The 20,657-nt window shown below is 41.5% G+C and overlaps 2 protein-coding genes across 5 annotated transcripts; both read right to left on the reverse strand.

Moving 5' to 3' along the window:
• Window positions 1-285: 285 nt before the first annotated feature.
• Window positions 286-10,556, reverse strand: coq3 (coenzyme Q3 methyltransferase). Its single transcript, XM_086310546.1, has 6 exons — window positions 10,153-10,556; window positions 7,534-7,671; window positions 5,686-5,785; window positions 3,801-4,052; window positions 2,421-2,580; window positions 286-2,109 (listed from the first exon to the last, which is right to left on the reverse strand). Exons 1-6 carry the CDS (start codon window positions 10,344-10,346, stop codon window positions 1,937-1,939), a joined length of 1,017 nt encoding a protein of 338 aa, XP_086166672.1. The 5' UTR covers window positions 10,347-10,556; the 3' UTR covers window positions 286-1,936.
• A 1,807-nt stretch (window positions 10,557-12,363) lies between these two features.
• On the reverse strand, window positions 12,364-19,696 carry pnisr (PNN-interacting serine/arginine-rich protein). Of its 4 annotated transcripts, none has more exons than XM_086310550.1 (12): window positions 19,562-19,696; window positions 18,971-19,079; window positions 18,666-18,842; window positions 18,328-18,563; window positions 17,803-17,968; window positions 17,256-17,446; window positions 16,998-17,138; window positions 16,649-16,748; window positions 15,998-16,051; window positions 14,392-14,583; window positions 13,224-14,307; window positions 12,364-12,704 (listed from the first exon to the last, which is right to left on the reverse strand). In XM_086310550.1, the coding sequence occupies exons 2-12, from the start codon at window positions 19,056-19,058 to the stop codon at window positions 12,671-12,673; spliced, it is 2,463 nt and encodes an 820-aa protein (XP_086166676.1). In that variant the 5' UTR covers window positions 19,059-19,079; window positions 19,562-19,696; the 3' UTR covers window positions 12,364-12,670. The 4 variants fall into 4 exon arrangements, with proteins under 4 accessions (XP_086166676.1, XP_086166674.1, XP_086166675.1 ...); XM_086310548.1 differs by having other exon boundaries at window positions 13,224-14,310; XM_086310549.1 differs by having other exon boundaries at window positions 14,389-14,583.
• Window positions 19,697-20,657: the final 961 nt, after the last annotated feature.

Consider the following 20,657-nt stretch of genomic DNA (forward strand, 5'->3'; position numbering starts at 1 on the left):
CTCTCGGGAGCGCGCATTACAGCAGGAGCGTGTATTGGTGTTTACTGCTGAACCAGCCTGGGAATATGACACAGCAGGCACTGCTGGAGCAAGGCATTTAGTAAACACACACATAGAGATACTGTCGGCAGATAGAGGAAACGACTTTGACACCAGGAAGCATCTTTATGACACTTTTTGTTTTTTGTTTTTTTAAATGGCACTTTTGGCCAGATCGCTCGTGAAAAAGACATTTTTGATGTCAATGACGCTCTTTACCTAGATAAATATAGGATACATAAAAGTCACTTTGCCAAAAACCGACTGCAGCTTCTTACCTTGTGACAGGACTGTTTTATTTCTGGCTCAAAATGGCTTGATATCATTCTTAAGAGACATGCTTGTCATGTGTTTGACAGACTGTGGGTTGACAAGTCATTTAAAACAGTTTAAATATAGACAATCATTTTGGGGCAAATTCCTGAAATCATTTTTCTGGCACAACACAGACTTAAAGCACAGCGCAGAGTCTCTAACACAGCAGCACAAGAACAGGCTCTAGGCATCAGATAGAGGGTTGAGTCTACAAAGGGAACAAAGTTGAACAGTGTGCAAAGGTGCCCCAGAGACTATCCAACATATAGTAATAGGATGTAAGAAGCAAGCTGGAACTGCATAGATGTAGAGGCACAACCAAGTGGCTGTGATAGCGTACAGGAACATCTGTGCTGCATATGGACTAGAAGTCCCCAAGTCCTCAATCACAAAAGGTGGTTGAGAACAACAGGAGTAAGGTCATGTGGGACTTCCACTTCCACATAGAAGCTGCTGGCAAACCAAGCAGTATTGTAGTGATTGTTGACAAGGAACAGAAGACCGCAGTTGTCATAGATGTTGTAATCCTACCGGACAGCAACATCGGGAAGAAGGAGCACAAGAAAATGGAGAACCAGGTGCTGAAGAAACATCTGGAGCAGATGTGGAAGGTAAAATCCAAAGTGGTCCTAGTGGTAATAGAAGCATAAAGGAGCTGGAAAATTAGCTTGAGCAGATTCCAGGCACAACATCAAAGGTCTCCATCCAGGAGAGTGCAGTCCAAGGACCAGCTAAGACACTGCACAGAGCACTCTAACTTCCAGGCCTCTGGTAGAGGACCTGAACGTGAGGAGCACACACATACCACCCCCCAGAGGGTGAGAGGGAGAGTTCTTTTTAAAATATGTATATACAAAGAGCATTTATTTTTTTTAAACCGGTGAAATGTCAACATATCTGAAATTGAAATAGGTGTAGTGCTCAGTCCTCACAGCGTGCTCTGTTAGCTTCTGCACATGTTCTACAGTCATATTTCTGGTCTCTTTAAGACCATCATGCAAGCATGACTTATTCTCTGCACGAGGGAGATCTGTATTATGTAATACTTCCACATGAGACCAGACCCCTTATAATCCCACAGGAAATGGTTGCCCCTCCCCTCTGTGGACACAAAATATAAATTAATATTAACATCTAAAAACCCGAAATCATGTTTGTTTGTTTTTTGTTAGCATTCCAAATAATCACATTTTTCAATCTCATGCGTTCATTCTTGAGAAATCAAACTGATGTGAGGTCAGTTTTAATGGAGGATGTTGCAAACCTTTAACTATTCAGCCTCAAACACCACACTGACGCAGGACAGCATATGCTGAAAATGATTACACAATTAAAGGATGCACCGTTGCTTTACACAGCTTATCAAACACTAGACATGTATTCAGCGCTCACGCAGCACAGCACAGCATCAATGGGTCTGCCAAATGCAGCACATCTCTAATTCTATCTGCAGGCAGTTTGTCCCTTTCCTTGAATAAACTCAGTCTCATGTGCTGCGTCACAGCTGGCCGACAGGATGTCAGGGCCGCTCGCGTCTGAGTTATTATTTCTCATTTTTGGATTTCTTCTCAAGTGGCGTGGCTCAGCTGCTACTTTCTATGGTGTGGTCCTCTGGGTGGAGGCTGCTGTCCTCAGCCTGTTTTCTCAGTTTGACGGCGTGGAGGGCGTAGTTGATGGCAGTGCTGTCGGTCCAGCTCCAGGCTCCTGACAGGGGGTTGTACAGCATTCCTTTGACAGACTGCACCGAGAAACCATCTAACAAAGAAGGAAGACACTGATGTCAACACAAAAGGCAAAATTAGATTTTTATTTTTGCACTACTCCTGAACACGAATTATAAAATGAGCTTTGCAGACAATTTATGGACACAGAAATCCTCAAAATTTACTGCTGTTTAAAAAAAACTTTTACATCTTGTAGCGACCTTTTGTAATATGGTATATTTACTTAGTTCCACATAGATTTGCCCACTTAATTATAAAAAAAAAACAAAACCTTTGCATTTTTAGTCTGTTTTCTATAATCAGTGGGAGCTTCTTTTTTTTCCTCCCTCCAAAGGGACTTACGAGACTCCAGGAGGCGTTCCAGGTCTACTGGGCTGACAAACTTCTCCCAGTCGTGGGTCCCGTCGGGCACGATGCGCAGCAGCTGCTCCGCTACAACAATGCCCAGCACGTAGGACAGGTTGGTTTTATTTATAGTCGTGATGAATAGTGAGCCACCTGGCTGCACACAGGGAGCAAAAATGGAAAGGTTTGATTCATGAAATATAAATTAAATAGACTGCGTTACTTCTGGAAACACATTTCATGACACCTCTGCAGGTGATATACAAGGGAGGAGCTCTTCTACGAGATGCAGCAGGGTATTTATAGAATGGATTTAAGGCTTTCAGAGGACAAAATCCAGCGCGCGAGATCTGGAAGGATGCCAAACCTCAAAGTTCAACAAGGCCAAGAAAAATAGGTTGAACAGGGGGGGGAGAGAAAAAATAAATAAAAGCATGAGCATCAAAAAAATATATGTATGCGTGGTCAAGAAAAGTACATTTAAATGTTTGGGGTTTTTTTTTTTCCTTTCTTTTTTTTTTTTTTCTTTTCGCCTGTCCCGTTTGGCTCTTTTGCCATCAGAATTATTGTCTAAAGGCGAGGAAAGATGCCCAACGGATTTACTTTACCAAACTGACCATCCCAGCCTTGCCGTAATGGTCTATTTGATTCACCTTTTATTATTTATTTAATTTATTTTTTTATTTTCACTTGCTAGATATGGGACAGACTTGAATGAAGAAAAGAAAAGGGAGAAAGGAAGAGGGTGAAAAAAAACAGCGGAGAAGAGGGACGGGGATAAAGGGGAAAAAAAAAAAAAAACCAACTAAATAAGCAGACAAAAAAAAAAATAAAAAAAATACATATACCAATCACCTGGATCACCTGTTGAGAAAGAAAAAAGAAAACAAGCAGAAGAAAACGAGAGCAATACAATAAACAACATCACGATGATATATGGAAATATAACAGTAAATACTAAATATTAAACATTATTGTGTTTGGGGTTTTTTTAATGAAAGTGCAGAAGAAAGATTTAGACCAGAGAGAGAGAAAGAATTCCAGTCATGACTTAACCTCCTGTATTAAGCTTTTTTTCCCCCCCCCTCTCAGCTACTTTTGGCCCACTAACCTAGGAGATTCTGACCCCCAGGCTGCAGTATGGACCACGGCTCTCACTGAAACTTTTCAATGATAAGTACAAGGCACACACAGAAAAACACAGCAGGTCATCCACAGACCCCGTCCAGCCCGGTGCTGACTCGGGCACCCATAACTGTCTAATTCAGAGAGAGGGAACCTCTACCTGATATGCAAACACAAGTGCAGTATTAACACACATATATCAGAGTCAAAGTACTAAAAAACAAAACGAAACAATAAAACAACAAACAGCACCTTTAGCACTTGGCTGCAGCAGAAGGCGAACGTTTCCAGGTCAGCCAGATGTTCCACAACCTCAGACGCCACCACAGCATCAAAGTGTCCCGCTCCTTCATCCTCTCCTCCTGAGAGCTCTTCCAGGGTGCACACCTGGTAGGACACCCGCTCACATAGGTCCGGGTCAAAGGACGAATGCAGCTGGGCGGTGCCAATGCTGTTTTCCACTGGATCTATACCCAAAACTTTAGCTCCCAGACGACCCAGGGGCTGGAGGAGGATGAGGAGCAGAGAACTGCACGTCAAACTTTTTTTTAAAAAAGCAGAGCCGAATACGATTCACTTAAAAGAAGAACAGACAGTACAAAACCATATTAAAAATGATAAAAGTAGACAAAGCACACATTTTAAATGAATAATATATTAGTTGCATTAGCTTTGAGGAATAAGAATACGATTTTTCATTGTCCTCTTTGGATGACAAATATAACATTATACATCAATCATATTAACTATGCTAAATACTTAAAAAATAAGTCACTGTTCAACCACAACAGCTAACAATATGAGCAACATTTGTCTTGCATTATAAAAAATATATATATCTGTATCACAATAACTCATATTTTACTTAGTCTTAGTAGAAAAACTTGACTCTTACACACAAATAATGTTGTACTAACAAACTTGAAATGTTACTGCTTTGTTATCTAACCTGTCTTCTTCAGGATGCTGTGCTCATTTGACTGTGAAGTCACTGATTATGTGTTGGAACTCACATTTCCACAAGCCTTATGTTTATCTACAGTAATATATTCACTGGGGGGTAATAGGCACCGATTTGCATGAACTATTAAATTCTGGAATACAAAATTTAATGAGAGAAAGAAAATTTCCTGACTTCCATCATTCACTTCATCCACACTCATCCATAACCTGTCCATCTTCATAAGAAGAAGAACTAGTAAATGGGGATTGTTGTTTTACATGCAGGTAAATACAGCACAGTGTAGGTCTAATGAGAGTTATTTGAATTCAATGTTAGGCTTTTATAATATATCTAAAACATGTCAATTAATACAAGAGATTTTGTGGTTGTTGAGTAAAAGAAACCCAAAACAACAACAACAACAACTCATGAAATTTAAAACAATATCAATCATGGTAGTAAAGCATCATTTCATCTCCACAAGACGCTGTGCTGGCACTGTAAATAGAGTGGGGAAAAACATAGCAGCGATATGCAGGAACATGCACTAAATAAGGGTTTGGTGTGAACGGTGTGGACAAAAGCTAAACATCCAAGTCTGACTGAAGAGCTTTTTCGCCCAGGGGCCTGTTATCCATCCTTCCGCTGCTGATCCCGTGTGATGGTAGGACTGTTAGCTAAGAGACGGTCAGACACACAATAACAGTCACAGCCTTAACAGGCGCTCTTATCATGTGTGTCTGTGTCTCAATAAGACAACCTGTGTGACGGAGCTGTATAAGAACAGGACCTGATTTTGTCTTCAGAGATCACACAGCACAGCTGGTGAGTCCTCAGCTCACATCAAAGCTCCGTCCCAGTCATGCAGCTATCAGTGCTAACAAACAGATAAACAACTGTAAACGACCGACTGTCCGATCCACCACGCCGTGACCAGTCAGATCAAAGCAGAACGAGCACCGGGCTGACGTTGAAATGTTTATCCGGGCTCTGCTGCGTATGCATGCGAGAAGCCTGGCACTGAAGCACATCGAAGGCACATATTTACGCTGCACGAGGGAAGAAAAGACTCAATGTGACGTGAAAGGTAGCAATTGAAACAATTGCGCCCAGACAGATAATATGTAGCAGGAAAGACGCTTTTCTTTGGCGCTGTTGTTTGCTCTGAGTCTGCAGCTTTCGGACGCTTTTTACCTCTGTGAGCAGGCCTCCTCCACAACCGACGTCCAGGATCTTCAGTCCTGTGAGTGGCTTCCCGGGATGGCGCGCTCTGTGCACATTCAGCAGGTTATCCCTGTGCAAGGTAAAAATATATCTCCCATTCCCAAGTCTTCAAGATATTTCAGAATACTCTACAACAGACCTAACGCTTAAAAGTAAAAGAACAGTGGGCAGATATGAAATTGTGAACCTCCAAAGTCTATGAGAAGCCGCTTAGCATGAGGAAGTGTAGGGGTAACTCCATGGTGTATTACACCATCTTCTCTCAAATCGCTCCGAGCAACAGTGTCAGCCAGCAAACAAGCATCCTCACTTCCTTCCCTGATATACAGTCCGACAGCCTCCTGCCTGAGGCCCGAAACATGGGAACAGGCTGAGACCTGACTGCACATCATGCTCGTCATTAAAGCTCTGCTAAGGTGCCAAAATATACTTACATCCATCTAACTACCTCCTCGCACTACCACCACCCAGACAGAGCCAGACAAAAGCTACTGCTGAACTATCAGCACATGATAAACCATTACCGTCAGCATGAACTCAGTGATTATTTTCATAAAATTTACTTTGACTTAATGAACCAAAAACCCCAAAAAGAAATTCAGTCTCAAACCTGAAGTATTTCTGAGTGTTTTCCAACTTTATATTTTAGAAACTGTGGGTAAACATTTTGTCACACAGGTAAATTTGCATACACAATGAATAAAAAGTCAAATAATGACCTCTACATTTTTTCCCTATCATACTGTGTTCCCTCACTTTGGTGATGCTGGTAGAGTAAGCCATCTATCATATGGATCCAAATATCTCCGTGTTCAACTTCGTTGAGATCAGCTGACTGTGAAAACTGTAGCATATGGTTCGCATCATTTTCATAATAATCAAACCTTTCAGTGACCCACTCATGTCCTACAGAAGGTTACAACTGCCATATTGGAAAAGACCACTCCCATAAATCTGTATCCTTTGATAAGAGGACAAGTATGATGGAAACTCTGAATTCCTCACAATAAAGGGCAGATTTTTTTCCTTTAATTTGTCACCACTGCATGTATAGTTATGATTCACTGTATTGCTGTCAGTGTAACATTTTGAGGACAAAATAGACCATTTTGCTAATAACTAAGGCAAATCAAACACTAAACCCTGTTTTGTTAAAGACATTGCATTTGGTTACTACACGGGGTATCTGCACAGATCCTGAGTCTGTGTACAACACCATGTATTACAGAACTAAAGCACACACTGAAACAATGAAGAAAATAAGGCACCCTGGCAGGATGAACTATCAGAGTCGCAGAGCTCCAGCGGCAACAGTGGCAGCACTGCTGCTGTCTCTCATTTCAACTTGCCCTGAGGGTAAAATCTTATTGGGCAAATCATCCCCACTCAGACATCACTGACACTAGATCTGTCATACTGTCACCATAAGCACACATCATCATCATCACCACCACCACCACCACCACCACCACCAAGAAGATCCTAGGGTGGGGGAGGGGAACACAGCACTGGGCTCTTGGCTGGATGGCTGTCATGATTACAGCAAAGGGTCCTGAACAACAGATCTTATCAATCAAAACAGCCCCAGCCGACCCCCAAAACATGCACACGTGTAGAGCCAAAGCAGCTGAAACACTATTGGCTGAAAATGTACTGATATTTGGAAGAACCCTGTCACTTTCAATTTCTCTTATTTTTCCTTGTATCCTCACAAGTTGCTTTCAGATACCACGAGGCCGCCCGGCTTTCCTTTGGGTTATGTTACGTTGACACCATCTGTTGGCGCCTCTGATGAAGATTGACGGGCGGATTGTGTACCGTATAAAAGGCACCCTCAGGTCGTTCATGGCGTGAAGAGCTGCAAATTCTCCCTGTTCATCCCACCACTTGTTTGCCAACGACTGGAACTTCCTCAGTTCATCAGGGTCCACGGTGCTGTGAGAAGCTGACCGAACGCTGCATGTGGAAAAAAAAACAAACAAAAAACAGCCATTAAAGTAGAAACAACCAAGCCAAATAAACAAGGAACCAACAAAAGACTGTTCTATAGTGTCGACAATAAATAATAAAAATCTCACTATACTTTTTGATTCAAAATTCTTCTCCAGAACCTGCAGCTGAGTAGCCCGACAGCTGTGTTGAGTGTGTGGAGTCGAGCTGTTTGCACACATATTCCAAAAAGTATACACAGCACTTCACTTGTTCCACATTTTGTCATGTTAAAGCTTTATTCCAACATGGACTTGATTATCACTTCATAATGAGTAAAAAGGTTTGCTTGAAATTCTTGCAATTTTATTAAAAATAGAAAAAAAATATGCCATGTAAGTATTCAAAGTCTTTGCTCAGTTTGATGCTACTCGCTTTGCACACCTATCTTTGGGCAGTTTCTCTCATTCTTCTTTGCAGAAACTCTCAAGCTCCATCAGGTTGGACAGAGTGGGAGTTGGTACACAGCCATTTTCAGATCTCAAACTTCAATCATGTTCAAGTCTGGGCTCTGGCTAAAGTCACTCCTTTGTTATTTTGGCTGTGTGCTTAGTGTTGTTGTCCTATTGGAAGATGAACCTTCGCCCCAGTCTGCGATCCAAGCTAAGGCTGACTAGTCTCCCAGTTCCTGCTGCCAAAAAAACATCTCCCAGCATGATTCTACCACCACCAAGCTTCACTGTAGGGATGGTATTGGCCAGGTGATGAGCGATACCTTGTTTCCACCAGACATGATGTTTAGCATTTAGTTCAATCTTTGTTTCTCATGGTCTGAGAGTCCTTCAAGTGACTTTTGGTAAACTCCAGGTGGGCTGTCTTGTGCCTTTTATTGAGAATTGGCTTCTGTCTGACCCTCTCCCATACAGGCCTGATTGGCGTAATGCTGGAGAAAAGATTATCCTTCTGGAAGTTTCTCCTCTCTCCACGCTGGAGCTGTCAGACTGACAATCGCTTTCTTGGTCACCTACCTGACTCAGGCAGAACTTCTATTTACAGATGATGGTGATATTTTTGATGAAGAGTAATTTTTCTGTAACCTTCTCCAGATTTGTGCCTCAATAAAATCCTGTGTCAGAGGTCTGCAGACAATTCCTTGCTTTGTTTGTGCTCCAACATACACTGTTAACTGTGGGGCCTTATTTAGACAGGTGGACTCCAATCAAGTTATAGAATCATCAGATGACCAGTGGAACCAGGATGTACATGATTTTGAGTGTCATAGCGGGGGCTTTGAATACATATATGAACATATTTGGTTGCTATTTTTAGTAAATTTAAAAGAATTTAAAGCAAACCTTTTATTAACTGTGTCACTATGGGGTATTGTGTGGATCTTTTTAGGTAAATAATGAATTTAATCATTTTGGAATGAGGATGTAACATGATGAAACACCAGCAGTCGTGTACTTTCTGGATGCACTGTGTTGGGCTATGTACCAATATCAGTATCATTGGCTCTCATACGTGAGCTTACTGTTTTTCTTATCCTATCCAGTATTTTGCATTCTGCTGTGCTCATCATACTTTGGACACACTGAGTGCAGTAAAACTGAAGAAAATGAGTTAATCTAACAAGCAAAATACCAAGCCCTTTTGCTACTGACATCAAACATATAGTTTCTGAAGATGCAAATCGCAAATGCAAATTCTAAAACAAAAGGTTGTGCTGGTATTTAACCCTCAGTACCCATTTCATTCAGTTCATCTTGCTAAAACCAAGTAAAGACATGTAAAAAAAAAAAAACGTGTAAAATGGTTCGGTAATGATGCAATCTCTGGTGACGTGCAAATTTTTACAAATGCTGAATTGTGCCAAATTTTGTTTTTTTAGTTCATGCATAAGTCACATGCTCAAAATGCTATCACTTGAGTAAAAGAAAAAGGCAGCATTTTTAGTGTTCTAAAAAAAATGGTGAAAAGTGTTCAGCCACAGGACACATCAAGACACTGAAAATCGTGTCTGTAAGCAATGAATCGGTTTGTGCAGAGATAATCTGCTTGGAAGCCTTTCTAATATGATAGCCATCCACAAAGGTACTCAACTTTAAGATACTTTGACTATAAAGTATCGGAGTATTGGAGGAGCATCACACATTTCACAAATCAGTCCAGTTCATTTAACAAAATGACAAACCTGACTATCTTTCTGGATGCAAAAGGATGCTTGTATTAAATTTCAGAGTAGTAATTAGAATTGTTTCCGTAACATATTTATGATGCACTATGTATCAGCTGTCCAGAGTCGTAGAGCTACCAGGGTGAGCCTCGTCGGACCTCTTAGTCTAAGCAGTAGCTGTATGCTGCTAAATTTCACTGAGTTTTAGTTTCTTTTTTTCTTTTGAAAAAGAAAATACTGATTTCTAGCCCTGCTTCCGGTCCCCCAAATATTCTTATACAGTGTGGCACTGGAAAGGAAGGTGTCACCACACGAGTGTGTCTGCTAAATACCCGTTTTGACGGAGCACAGCACGTCGTTCTATCTCCCGACAGGCGCTCCTCTGCAGCCACAGTGTCCGCTGTTTACACACCGCAGTCCAGCCGAACCCGCTTCGACCAGCGGCCCTCTGGACCAGGCCACAAACAGCGGTCGTTTTAAGGCAGTGCAGCCCTAACATGAGGCGGCGAAACTTGTTGGAGTACATGTCATAAAACCATCGAGGTACTAGCTGTGAAGTTCATAATAAACAGTCTTCTTCGTCTTTGGAGTTCAGCGTCGCTGGGTTTCCTTCTTCTTCTACGCTGAGATTTAAGCGCAGCTCTCACCGTCGCCGTTGCACTGCTGCCCTCCTCTGCCTTTGGAGATGAGCCCACTTCTCCACTCTAGTTTCTCGGGCCTCTCAGGTAAAACCAGCGAGATGCTCCCCTGTAAAGCCTGCTTCCAGATTACAGTTACTATTTTCAGTTTCGTCATCATTGACGTTGACTATCTTTTTCAATTATTCCCCATGTCCTCTTGAGCTGCTAAGGACCCAGTGCCTCTGCCACTCTTCATCTATTTATATTTTATGTATTTAATTTTATGCTATGCCAGTTTTCTTTTTTGACTGCTTGTGTCTGCTCTATGGTATTCGAAAGAATAAATATGAGCAGTAAAAGTATGCCAAGTTCTTCCTTGATTGTTTAAAAATTAAAAAGTCCCAGTTGAGACCTGACCAACTGGACAAAGTAGAGTCTAATGACTTTGGTTAGTTTCATTTGTCCAATACACTTTACCCAGTAATCACTTGCAGGTTAATAGGATCCATCAGTAAAGAAATCGGATATTGCAAACCACTCACTAAAAATCAGTGTTTGCACAGTAGGAAATGAAAGTTCGACAGCTTTATTTGTTCCCAGTTTTTTTTTAATTTATGTTTTAAAATGGATTCGTGGGAGTCATGCTCTCAGTTGTGATGCCTGATCAAACATTTAACTAGTTTCATTTTTTTAAAGTGCCAATCATCTCTGTACAAACAGAAAAAAAAGTTTACTCATTGGGGAAAAACCAAAACTGATAACTTCACTGGCCAATCATATGTTACTGATGACTATTTTTTTACTACTAGGGTGTAATTTGTGATAACTTGTATTATGTTCACATGTGGAACAAAACAGTAAGATCACCTATGACAAGAGCGTTTCTGGCACAGTGGAAACATCTGAATGGTTTGAGGGACGTGAGATGAAGATTTTTGTGTTGACTGTTGTCTCCAAATTCTAAATGTGATTAAGCATTTAACCTGCACAGGCTTCAAGTACTCATGTGGTACACTAACCTGTGCTCCCCTGTGCTCCCTCGTCAGCGCTTGGACTCAGTGTTCGGATGCATGACATGAAGAGTTGTTTTTTTTTGTTTTTTTCCAAGGCCAAATCCAAGCATCACCTTTCAGAAAACTGTCTGGATGTGCTCATGTTATATTTTTATGTTCCAGGATTTAAATAAAAGATCAGAAACAATGGTGTACCAAACACTGAGCACAATTTTCAGGCTCACCTGCAGCTGAGAGCCTTTAACGATGTGCTATGTAAGAAGTGAAACTATTGAAGTGTTAATATTTTATATTGAATAACTGTTTTTCAGTATGAACAAACAAGCAATTTGATGCTTTAAACAGAAACCATTATCCTAACTACAGCATCAAAAAATATTTTTTTCCTAAAGTAAAAGTTCTTATACAAAACAACCTTTTAGATTTCTAAATTACATTTTGATGTTGTAGATCTAAATTGATTTGATTAAAATAACTTATTTAATCACTTAAATATTGCTGCATTGCTTTATCTATAACAAAACGGCAACAAACTTGTAGATTTAGCTTAAAAAGTGACACTCTAAAACTTATATAAAATATGGTAAGGAATACAAAGTGCACCATTTGCAGTACCTAGTGGAACAGAAGTAGCACAACTTGTAAATACTTATGGACAAAGCAACCGTTCTTCAGAAAACTGAGAAAATGTTTTAAGTTACTTTCTACCATTCATTCTATCAATGCACGGTTTTTGCAACACTACTTCCATCCAGCAGCACTGACAGCTGAACACATGCAGCCTTAAAGTGGGAATTATTGTAATCTCTGGGAAGTAGCAGGATCCTGCTTTGTATGGTTAAGTTTAATGCAATTGCAACACGCATCATTAAATACTGTGTTAGTAAATACTGAATTAAGGTCAGAGAGGTAGTGAGGCAAGACAAGAAACAGTTTATTAGACATCTTACAATAATTGGAGAAAAAGTTAATCTTTTTTTAAAATATACACAGTTTCACTTGAGTTTTTTAGTGTGTAATTAAACTGTGCATGATAATGGAAACTCCTACCATTCAAACTTGTTCTTCAGGCACACTTTAAAAAGAACATATTTACAGTAAAAGAAAAGTATGAGGGGGTTTTCACCTACACAACTGCCTCTATAATGAGACAAGCCTGTTCAACTCATGGAATTTAAAATGGCAAAGTGCACAGATCAGGGCAGTGACTGTGCTCCTCAGCGTCTGCTACGACGGGAGGGAGACGTCGACCTGAAAGAAAGTTATGAACACGACATTATTCCTGCACTAATGACACTGATTGCAGTGCACAACAGAACAAAACACGTTTCACCAAAAATACTGTCAAGACTATAAATATGGCAGAAAACTTCCATAAAAACTGATGTTATACAAATTCTACAGATGCAAATTAAACTGCAGAACATGGCGAAAAGACAAATTTGTTTGTTTGGCTCAATTTGACATTTTCGCCCTCTATTTTGGCCAGGAACCAGACAAATCAGGCAGATGCTCTAGGGAAGCGGTACTTGCTAGTATTCAGTCATGGCATATTTGCATTTGACATAGAAAACCGTTGTGAAAGATTTAAGCCTTTAATTCATGAGACCTGACTTTACACAGTCAGGCACGTGTAGCTGTATTAAACATTAAATTTTCATAACAGCCAACATTTTCCTCTCAGCTACTACAACAGATCAAAGACTCGAGAGAAATCACAATGAAAACAGTATTATAAAGTATTTTGAAAGAGAAAAAAACGAATACTACCTTGATCGCGACTTAGACTTGTGTTTGCGGCTTGCCTTCTTACCAGACTTGTGAGATTTTTCCGTCGATCTTGAGCGACTACGTTTGGATTTCTTATATTTTTTTTCCTTGCTAACTTCAGGGGAGGGGGATCTACTTGAGTCAGAGTCTGAGTGCCTCTTGCTAGCTTTGGCCGAGCCCTTCTTGCTGGCTTTACTATCATGTCGCGAGTGCTTGTCAGTTTGAGAATCGGTTCCTAACTCGCTCTCTTTCCTTTTCTTAGATTTGCCATTCTCTTCACTAACTACAGAGCTCCCTTTTTCCTTCTCTTTGGTCTTTGGCTTTTCCTTCTTTTTATCCACCTCTTTGTCTCTATCTTTATCCTTCTTTTTCTTGTCTTTCTCATGACTACGACTCCTTTCCCTCCTCCTCTCTCTGTCTTTACTAGAGGCCTTTTGTTTATGTTTGCTGCTGCGACTATGACTGCTGTCCCTGCGTTCCCGACTCCTTTTCCTCTCTCTATCCCTCTCCCTGTCTCTGCTGCGACTGCGACTTCCTCTGGCCCTCTCTCTGGCCCTGTCTCTGGACCTAGATCTACTCCTTCGACTCCTGCGCTCCCTGGAATCACTCCGATCTTTCTTGTGGCGGCCTGATCGCTCTGCACTGCTCCTCCTCCTGTCCCTGCCCTTCTCACTGCGATCACTACGATGCCTGTGTGAGCTGTGGCTGCGGCTGCGCTGCCGGGTTTTGTGGGATGAGGAGCGACTACGTCTCCTTTTCCTTCGCGGGGAGGAAGATCGAGAGGAGCTACGGGAAGATACCGAGGAAGAAGATGAGGAGGAGGAAGATCGACTGCTGCTGTGGCTGGAGGTGGAGCGGGAGCTGCTGCTGTGACCATTGGTGGGAGAATCGCTGCTGCCTCTCCCTGAGCGTTCCTTCCCTCTGCCTGAATGCTTTCCCTCACTACCCTCCCTCTCACTACGGGACCTGCGCCTGTCTGCCAAGGGCTCTGCCTCCCTCTCTTTCATGTCCTGTTTGTGTGGATATTCTGACTGACTCTCATCATATTCCCCCCTTTCTTTACTTAATCTCTCCTTTGCCATCTCTTCTGTACAAACAGAAAACAAAGACTCAGGTTAAAAGTGAACTAGTAACACACATTGCACAAATGACATTTAATATTTACCACGTGCTAGCAGCGCCTCCTGAGCTTGTTTCTCTTGCAGCAGCTGCATCTCCCGCTCTTTGCGGCGGAACGCGTCCTGCTTCTCCCGGATGCGGTGACGTAATTCTTCCTCATCTGTGTCTGAGGATTCGGATCCTCGGACGCTACGGCCATCCTCATCCTCGCTCTCATCTGAACCATAGTCACCGAGCCCGCCTGCCACAACAGAGCCCCCAGGTTGTTGAGTGTTGGAAACTGTTAAGATCCGCTCTCAAATCAGGTTCCACTTATGAAACCACTCAATCCAAACTCAAGGTCCCCATTAGGGCTGCCACGATTAGTCGACTAGTCACGATTATGTCGACTATTAAAATCGTCGACGACTAATTTAATAGTCGACGCATCGTTTGAAGCTTTGTAAGATCACAAAGGACGCAGGAATGAGTAGTAGGATTTAAGAGTGTAATAACGGACTGAAACAGAAGATGGCAGCACTGCATGTACAAGGATGCCAGCTGCCGTTAAACCCCGAAGAAGAAGAAGCTGTGTCCCAGAATTCATAGCGCAGCCCAGCGCAGTTGTCAACAATGGCGGCAGCTAGTTAGTTTTAATATTACTCTTATTATTCTTTCTTGGTCACAAAATAAACGTTTAACATATTTTCAGGCGAGAATGTAGCTGTGTAAACCTCAAATATCTGCTCAGTTTATCAAGACACCACATATTTTCAAAAGCGCTCCAACGTTTTCGGAGACGTCTGTTACTAGCTCGTTAGCTAGGCGGGGGCAAGGCTAACTAGAGCCGTGAGAACACCGGACTCCCGGCAAATCGTTTTCAAACCCACCGCCGTCTTTCGCTAGTCAGGTTAAACATATATATAAGTCACTTAGATAACTTAAAAATGTTATTGTTTGGCTTTCTTTAGTATTTTATTTGTTCCTGAGTAAATCGGTTTGGCTGAGATTAAAGTTATAGTTTTTGCACAGCTAAAACTGTCAAGCAGACAGCTGATTATCAGAAGTGTGAGACGCTGGAGAATATACTCCGGTGTCCTGTTATATTTTAGAAAGCAAGGAGTTTATTAAACTTCACCGAAACAATCTGCAAATTTCATTAAAAATTAATAAACTACCATATTGTCTTTATTTTTAGTTAGCACAAACACTTCAAGCTGTAAGCTAATGATAGTTATATAAGACCAGATGCTGCTGGTGCAATAAGCTGTACGTCCAATGGATGATGATCTGATTAGTCGACTAATCGCAAAAATAATCGGTGACTAGTCGACTATCAAAATAATCGTTTGTGGCAGCCCTAGTCCCCATGAAAGGCACTTAATCTTGTTTAACTTTATACTTCACACCAGTAAACCTCTTATTAACAAAGAGTACACATACAGCTCTTAAACACTTTCAACAGTCTGTAATGTCTTTGAGAGCATGCTTCTAATTTCAAAGCACAGATCTAAAAAGCAAGTCAGATGCCACTTTTGCCTTAAATAGTAGCAGTGAAATATTGGGTGTCACGCTTTGTGCCAACAGCTTTTCCCACGTTCCGACTAATAACCCCGACTATAAATCAAAGAAACTTCCCTTCCCTCCCCACCAGTGACAGAAAAAGGGATACTCACTGAGACCGGTCAGAGAAGCCAGTGCACTTGACTGTGCCAGCTGTTTTGCAGGAGCTTTGATTCACATCAACAACAGGAACAACATGTTAAAACACATACTGCCATTTTCTCAAAGGCAAGAGTCGCTAGAGAAAGGGATGGGGCCACAGATAAAGCACTATTCACAAGAGCTGCCATTGGTAACAAGAGAAAAAAATAATAAAATAAAACAAAAGAAATGGAGAAAAGAGAGAGGGTTAACAAACAAACTTCTGTCACACATCCAAGTCAAACAGTCGGACAGGAGCGAAAGAACCAATCTGTACTAATGCACAGTCACTTCACTGGAGGAAGTCTCTTGTATCTACAGGTGAGTCAGCGCTGAGACTTTATTCAGTCTTACAGCCATTCAGCAGCACCTCCAATACCATGACAGGTTTTCAATACTGTCTGTGACAAACACTGCTCTGCTGTGTCCTGATGCATTAGCAGAGAATGGTTGGAAATGCATATCAGACAGACATACTCTGATGTATGCTGCTCAGTCACCCTCACTTACAGGGTGTTACGGAGTAATTTTAAGAGGCACGTAACGAATTCTGTCCAGATTTAAACATAATGTTTTTGTGACAAGCAGAGATAATGCAAAAAGAGGAAAATATAAGACCAGACCTCGAGTGGCTTTCCTGTGAGTATCTCTAGCCACATGCAGGATCTCTTCATTTGTGACCTCAAGAAGGATCTCTGTCAGGAGTGTTTTTGTCATCACCATCTAAAACAAGGACAAATTAACAAACATCTCAATATTTTATCAATTTCAACAATTAGATTAAAATCAAGCGCTCAAAAAGGAGTCAACTGGACATTTTTGGTTTGTAAACACATTTCACCTCTACAAATCAGAAAAGAAGTCCAGTTGCCTCCTTTTCGAACACTCAAAACTGCCATGACCCGGACTGAGAACCTACACAATCACACTCAAATCTGACTACTTGAATGTAATTTGAAAGTTCAAACTGACCAGCTGGAATTCCTTTTCCTCCTCAGTCATTTCAGGTTCACTGTCTTCTGCAGGGGGCGAGGGACTCCGCGCAGAAAATGCTTTCTTTAGTGAAATCTTTTCTTCGTTGTCATTATCATCATTGCCCTCATCATCACTGTCCTGATGCAAACAGAAGAGAAGAATGAGTTTCAATCAAGAAAACATAGCCAATCATTGCTACAGATGAAGAGGGAAAACAAAACTATTTGCAGTATGGGTCTTAAATGAGTTCCTTACAAATTTACTCTTGCGGGGCAGACGTGGGCCATCACCACCCTCATCAGCCTCATGGCCTTTAACGTCATCTTTTGCCATTTCTGCACGCTCCTTCTCCATCCGCTCGCGCTCCAGCTTCTTTTGCTTCTCCCTGTCCATCTTTTCAAGACCTTCTCTGATCCATGCAGGTAGTGTGCGTCTCTTTACAGCATCTGGAGATCAAACGTGTTATCCACATATATTTTACAAACGATTAAACTATTCCAGTACAAATCCATGTACACAAAGAAGTTGTTGTATTAATAATGGTGCATCGGTTTCTACAGCTATCACCTATTTAAATTTGACTCTTTTTTTAAACAACCAAATTTTTATAAATACCTTTTGTATGCATATAAAATGAAGCCAACACAGGTGGAATAAGGACTTCGATTATTTAAACATATAGTCATCTACTGATATTTATCTCATACCTCAATACCATTTTCTTGAAATGTTTCTAGAAAGTTCAGGAATTTAAATAAATTAACTAAAAAAAATAATAAAAAATTCAGACATCAGGACTCACCTAATGGTGCTGCTGGGGCCTCAGGTTTGACAGGGAGCTGGATAGGGGATCTTGGCCTGTCTCGAAACCCAGGCGGTCTGGCATCTCGTCTGTTCTGAGGAGGACCCTGCCAGTACGGGGAGTGGAAGCTTGCTGGTGTCGGAGCAAATGATGAGGCAGCTCCATGCTGTTGAGAGACAGCACAAACTCAAAATTAAAGTCAGTTCTAAGTACTTAAGGTCCTCTGTTTTGGCAGTCACTAGGTATGGGGTTGCTGTTGTCTTTCCCCACTCCTTACTGAGCTAAAAGGTATACTTGGGTTAAAAGGGGAAAAGAAAAAAAAACTCAACAAATAAAGTAATAACAAACCATGCTGGATCCTCAACAAGCCAACACTTCCTCTGCACAGCATCAAGAAAGCAAACGACTGATACGCCTAGATGCTCGGACCCGGCAGAGTGTCTATGGATTGCTCCTTCTCGTGCTACTTGGCTGTCACACTAAAACCAAAACGCTTCAACAGTTTCTACCGTAGCATCTGCATACCTGATAATCAAACTGGTTCATGGCCATGGGGGCCATGGCGTAGCTGTCGGGCTGTGCCCCATACCCATGGCTGTTCTGGGGGTAAACCCCATGGTGGGCTTCAGAGTTGAATTCCACGCTGTCCTGGCTGTTGCTGTCCTCGCTGGGGTTCACCACATCCATTGGTCCTGACCCTGGAGGGATCCAGGCCTGGTCAGGGGGTGGAGGAGGAGGGGGCTGGCCATGCATTCCCCATTCTGTTAAACACAAAATACTTAAACAAGCCACAAGAGAAATCTCCAGTTTTTTGTTTTTTTTTCCCAGGGGGAGAGCCATGGCTCAAAGGCTTAATTGTGTACCTGGTTGCCACATTCTGCCAAATGCTGGGTCACCCTGAAAGTTGCTGTGATTATTCTGTCCAACAGATTCGAGGCCTGGGATGTCCTGACCATTGGGCTGGATGTTCTGCTGCTCTCCTCCTGTAGACTCTTTTTGGGCTATCCATGCTTGCGCCAGGGCTGCCCAGTCCACTTGACCTGGAAAAAAGTGCATTAAGACTAGTTGCCAGTGCAGTTTTTGAATCCATTGTAAAATATTTAGATTTTTTTTTTTTTATTGAGGGAGCAAAAATGCCATTTGTGGTGCATGAGCATCACTCACTAACCTGGATCATGCTGATGCTGAAAAGATTGCATCCACTGCTGCTGGCTAAGAGGCCATTGCGGCCAGGGCTGTCCTCCCTGGTCCCACATTGCTCCTTTCACGATTTACACCTGAAACACCCAGATCAGCTACATTTAATTGTATTGTGCACTCTCAACATGGAGAGGTGTGTCAGTGTAGAATTACACTTGCCAAATGGCAATGGAAATTGCAAGCTGCAATAAAGTGCTAACGCTACTTCAAACTGACCGGCTAGCTGTACGTTGGGAGACACTTCCCTCTTAACGTTAGGATGCTACCTAATGTGAGACATTGTGTCGTTACTTACATAGGATACTGAAATTAATTCGGGAATTGTGCATTGGTTCTTTTTTGTTTTTTTTAATTAATTTTTTTTTTAGCTAAGAAAGCTTAGCCATGCTAACGTGAGCTAATATTAGCTAGGCTAGGCTGTGTCTGAAAACCAGCAGTTAGCACCACATTTTTCTCAACAACCAAGCAAAGGTTCACTCATTTAAATTAGGCCATAATGGGAAAGAAGAGTGGCTGAAATTTACACTGAAGCTGTGCTTTGAGTTTACAGAATTCCCACCTTTGCCTGACGGGTTCGTTCCGGCGATGCGGTCGCAAATCAAAATGGCTGTACAGGCGAGCTGCTCGGAGGAAGTACGAAAGAAGAACTGCTGCCTTCAAACTAAATAGGAAAGTTACAAATCATTCAAAACTAAATAGGAAAGTTACAAATCATTCAGTATCCATGGTTAGTATAAGTTTGCTGGAAGATTATTTGAAAGGTCGAAGAGATACTCAATCTAGTCTCTGACTGTATGTGCAATACAGTGCTTGTGAACTGGACATTCATTTGTCCTATGTCAAAAAAGTTGAATTTGTTGTTCTAATTTGAGCTATTAAATACATTTAATTAATTTTAAAATTTTGTAGCTATGACGGGTGCATTTCCTAACCTCAAATAATAGTTTTGTTGTCAAACCTTGAATAAATGGGATTAAACTGAAAATGAAACGGAAGGGAAAAAAAGTCTTTCCACTTGAAACTTTTCTGTACGAGCAGCAAGTGAAGGCAGCACGCCAAAGGCTTCAGATGGTGATGTCAGTGTGATTTTAGCACCCATTTATAGCTTGCGTAGTTTTCATGTAACTGGAATGCCGAAATGCCTTTCAACGTACGCCCTCATAGAGGGTATAGAGCATGTGCCGCAATGTGCATTCAGAACCACAGCCATTTGGATTTGAAACAACAAATCTACCCAGGGCCTTCCTGTTTGTAGGGACCCTTCTAAGCCTGTAATGAAACGTCTATTTTTTGTTTTCGACTGCTCGTTTCTCTGCAGTTCTTCTTCTTCTTGTTATCATCAAGCTCCCTGACAAAACTCAGCTGAGTGAGCGAACTTCCAAAATTAGAATAGAAAAAAATGAAACAGCCTAAAGTAAAATAATAAAGGAAATTGAAAGAAAGCAAACCGTGGGACGTCAGTAGTTAATTTTCTTTCAAAAGAAAGGTGGGAAGAGCACAACTAACAGATTAAGGGTGGTTTAGATATCAGCAGTTGTTATAGATAGTGTAAGTAGTTACTTCATAGTGATGGATGTGTTCATGTGTCTTTTTCTCCTTGTACCATGTACATCAGCATACCTGTTTTTATTACTAAATAACCCAACATATCTGAA

This window comes from Aulonocara sp. 'chitande type north' Nkhata Bay, linkage group LG11, assembly GCF_057382095.1.
Source record: "Aulonocara sp. 'chitande type north' Nkhata Bay isolate Kocher_YH1m ecotype deep benthic linkage group LG11, A_spYH_male_GT1.1, whole genome shotgun sequence".
Taxonomy (NCBI): Eukaryota; Metazoa; Chordata; class Actinopteri; order Cichliformes; family Cichlidae; genus Aulonocara; species Aulonocara sp. 'chitande type north' Nkhata Bay.

What these genes read in the sequence shown, in the direction of transcription:
- coq3 (XM_086310546.1), bottom strand. Translation starts at nt 10,346, where the DNA reads ATGTACTCCAACAAGTTTCGCCGCCTCATGTTAGGGCTGCACTGCCTT. An exon ending in GCTGTGCTCCGTCAAAACGG is followed by an intron (nt 7,672 to 10,152) that starts GTATTTAGCAGA and finishes TTCCACATGCAG; the next exon opens with CGTTCGGTCAGCTTCTCACA. An exon ending in GGAACGCCTCCTGGAGTCTC is followed by an intron (nt 2,110 to 2,420) that starts GTAAGTCCCTTT and finishes CTTCTTTGTTAG; the next exon opens with ATGGTTTCTCGGTGCAGTCT.
- pnisr (XM_086310547.1), bottom strand. Translation starts at nt 19,058, where the DNA reads ATGTGGGACCAGGGAGGACAGCCCTGGCCGCAATGGCCTCTTAGCCAG. An exon ending in TGAACCAGTTTGATTATCAG is followed by an intron (nt 17,969 to 18,327) that starts GTATGCAGATGC and finishes GTCTCTCAACAG; the next exon opens with CATGGAGCTGCCTCATCATT. An exon ending in GGCCCCAGCAGCACCATTAG is followed by an intron (nt 17,447 to 17,802) that starts GTGAGTCCTGAT and finishes TTTGATCTCCAG; the next exon opens with ATGCTGTAAAGAGACGCACA.